General features: G+C 42.4%; 1 protein-coding gene across 1 annotated transcript in view; it reads left to right on the plus strand.

The window, feature by feature from the left end:
• The first annotated feature begins 1,580 nt into the window (after positions 1 to 1,580).
• ZNF764 (zinc finger protein 764) overlaps positions 1,581 to 3,827 on the plus strand; it is a 23,048-nt gene continuing 20,801 nt past the window's right edge. The window contains 1 exon segment of the mRNA XM_021712190.1: positions 1,581 to 1,637. Within this exon segment, the coding sequence (XP_021567865.1) occupies positions 1,581 to 1,637 (57 nt within the window).

Consider the following 3,827-nt stretch of genomic DNA (forward strand, 5'->3'; position numbering starts at 1 on the left):
GAGTGGCCACTGCACTCCAGTCTGGGCGACAGAGTGAGACTCCAACTCAAAAAAAAAAAAGAAAAAGAAAATATCTCACCCAGTCAGAATGGTTATGATTAAAAAGACAATAAATAAATAAATAATAGATGATGGCAAGTATGCAGAGAAAAGGGAACACTTACACATGGTGGGAATGTAAATTAGTACAGTCACCGTGGAACACAGTGTGAAGACTGATCAAAAACTAAACATAGAACTACCATATGATCCAGCAATCCCACTACTGAGAATTTATCCAAAAGAAAAGAAATCAATATATCAAAAATATACTTGCACCCCCCATGTTTACTGCAGCACTATTTACAATAGCAAAGACATGGAACCAACTTAAGTGTGTATCAATAGACCAATGACTAAAGAAAATGCGGTACATGCACACAGTGGAATACTATTCAGCCATAACAGAGAAAATCATGCCTGTGACAATATGGATGGGACTGGAGGACATTTTGTTAAGTGAAATAAACCAGGCACAGAAAAATATTGCATGTTCACTCATGTGGAACCTAAAAAAGTTAATCTCCTGGAGATGGAGTAGAATGATACCAGAGGCTGGGAAGGGTGTGTGTGGGTGGGAGAAATAGGGTGAAGAGTGGTTGGGTAATGGGTACAAGCATACAGTAAAAAAGAAGGAATAAGTTCTAATATTCAATAGCAGAGTAGAGTGACTATAGTTACCAACAATATATTGTATATTTCAGTATAGCTAATATAGAAGACTTGAAATGCTACTAACACATAGGAATGATAAATACTTGAGGTGATGGATACCCTAGATACCCTGACTTGATCATTACATTCTATGCATGTAACAAAATAACATATATACTCCATAAATATGTACAAATACCATATATCAATAAAATAATGTTTTAAATTTTTTAAAAATAAAAAAGACTCATTTTTCCTTACTCCACTTCTACACTATTCACCACAGTGAGTTCAGCGAAGCACTTTCAGAACTCAAAGTTATAAAATTGTTAAGAGGCGAGAACAGGCCAGGCGCAGTGGCTCAAGCCTGTAATCCCAGCATGCTGGGAGGCGGAGACGAGAGGATTGCCTGAGCCCAGGTGTTCAAGACCAACCTGGGCAACTTGGCGAGACCTCGTCTCTACAATAAGTCAAAAAATTAGCTGAGTGTGGTGGTACACACCTGTAGTTGCAGCTACTTGGGAGGCTGAGGCAGAAAGATCTCCTGAGCCCAGCAGGTGGAGGCTGCAGTGGCCGTGAGCATGCCACTGCACTCTAGCCTGGGTGACAGAATGAGATTCTTAAAAAAAAAAGGCAAGAACAGCAAAAGTCACACCAAAAGCCAGAAAGAAGTATTCCAGGGGAAAAATAGCACAGGTTGGCCAAAAAATATAAAGAAATCTTGAATGAAAAGGCACTAGTGTTATTAGCAATGAATGTATTGAACAAAAAGGGGAGACTTGGCCTACACTAGGGCAGGCAGGAGAGCCAAGCAAGGAGTGGTTTCAGAACCAGACTGACAGAAGAGACATGGCAGGTCTTGTTTGCTATGTCTAGCCACCAGCCCCATGCTTAAGCAGTGTTCTGGCATCCTGTATATTTGCAAGCATATTCCAGATGTGGAGGTGAAGGCATCCAATATTTATAGTTCAATGCCACCAGCCATTAAGATGACCCACCTTGACTAAAGGAAGATGTTGCATCTCGAAGGCAGAGGATATAACCCAGGAGAGTGGGAAGGGGAGACCCTGGATGACGCTGAGGCCCAGTCCAGTTTGGAGAAGGGACCAAGGGATCAAGGAGGGAGGTTTCCCAGAGAAAAAAATAAGATTTGAAATGTGTGCTATCCTTGGTAATTTGGAACAACTTAAAGATGCAGAAAGGGCAAATAATGCAAAGAGAAAAGAATTAGAAACTTCAAGTAAACAATTGGACAAGAAAGGAAGTATAGTTATAGCATGTATAGGAAATATTTGCAATCATGTATTGCATTAAGTATTTTGGGAATAGAGGTGAGGGGAATGGGGCTAGAAACTGAAGCATCAAGTATTGACAGAGCCTCTCCTTTTTTTTTTTTTGAGAAAGCAGGATTTATTGAGAGGACAGAAGAGCTCCCACAGTGGGAGGGTATCTGAAGGGGTTACCCCAGAGCCTCTCCTTGACCAAACTCTGAATCCTTTCTCAAGTAGGCTTCAACCTTCAGCCATAATGAAATGGACAAAACACTAACATAGTTTTGACAGCTCAAAGCCTCGTCCCAGGATGACCTTAGCCCCCTTAAAATGCCTGCTTAAGAAAACTCAAGACTACCAAAAGAATTTGCTGTTTGTTCCAGCCAATACCTAAAGATAATATCCCTGTCTCCAAGCCTCTGTGGGAATGTAGGAGCCTAACTGTGATTGCTTAATTAATTCTGGGTTTCCTCTTAGAGTGATGAAAGCATTTTGTAAATATATGGTGGTGATGGTTGTACAACAATGTGAATGTACTAACTGCCACTGAAGTGTAAACTTAAAAGTGGTTAAAATGGCAAATTTTGGCTGGGCACAGCGGCACATGCCTGTAATCCCAGAAATTGGGAAGCTGAGATGAGATGATTGCTTGAGACCAGCCTAGGCAACATAGCGAGACCTCATCTCTACAGAAAAAAAAAAAAAAAAAAATTAGCCAGGCATGGTGGTGTGTGTGTAGTCCCAGCTACTTGGGAAACTGGAGAGGAGGGAGGACCACAGTGAACCATGATCGTGCCACTGCACTCCAGCCTAGGTGACAGAGTGAGATCCCAACTCAAAAACAAAAACTCTTTTAAAGGCAAATTTTGAGTTGTATATGTTTTACCACAATCTTTAAAAACTGTAATATACCAAAACCATTGAACTATACTTTAAATGGGTGAATTGTGCAGTAAGTGAATTGTATCTCAATAAAGTTTTATAACTTGTACATGAATGTTCACTGCAGTACTATTCACAATAGCCAAAAAGTGGAAACATACCTGTATCTTAAAATATATTTGTTCTGGCCGGGCTTGGTGGCTCAGCCTGTAATCCCAGCACTTTGGGAGGCCAAGGCGAGTGGATTGCCTGAGCCTGCGGTTCGAGACTGTAGTGCCCAAGAGATTGATTGGAGAGACCACCAAGAGCCAATTCCGATGAAATTTCAAGAGGATCTTTTATTTGCAAGCTGGAGCCTGGGCCTCTGTTGCCAACCAACGCAGCAGAGTACAGCCAGAGGCCACGACCCTTCTAAGCAGGCAGCTTTTATTGTGGTTACAAAGGGGAAGGAGTTCGGGTGGGGAATTTCCAGACTTGTCCCCGTTTGATTGGGTGACAACCCTTGGTGGTCAGCACACTTGCAGAGGATTGGCTCATTCTTGCTTAGGCCGACCTCAGAACACTAACTGATGAAGTTGCAGAAACTTCTGGAAATCTAGGCAGTTTCTTGCTAGTACCTGCTGCGGAGAAGTGGGGCAAGGGGAAGGGTTGGGGTCTATGCTGTAACCTTGTGGTTTTCTTTGCAACTGAAGCTCAGGTTGCGAGACATCTGAGGATTTTATCATGGGGTCGTATCCTGTTCTGAAATGGCCGCATAAAGCTAAAATGGCTGTGCTGCTGTTAACAAGCCGATTATAAATTCTCTAAAGTACTACAGTGAACTTCTAACTTAAACTTACGGGGTCTCATGCACTTGTGGCCCTTTCGGAGACCAGCCCGGGAAACCTGGCGAGACTTTGTCTCTACAATAAATCAAAAAATTAAGCCGGGCTCGGTGGCTCAGCCTGTAATCCCGCGCCTTGGGAGGTTGAGGTGAGTGGA

The sequence above is a fragment of the Carlito syrichta genome, unplaced genomic scaffold (assembly GCF_000164805.1).
Source record: "Carlito syrichta isolate Samal-C Ts95f unplaced genomic scaffold, Tarsius_syrichta-2.0.1 Scaffold303120, whole genome shotgun sequence".
In the NCBI taxonomy this organism is placed as follows: Eukaryota; Metazoa; Chordata; class Mammalia; order Primates; family Tarsiidae; genus Carlito; species Carlito syrichta.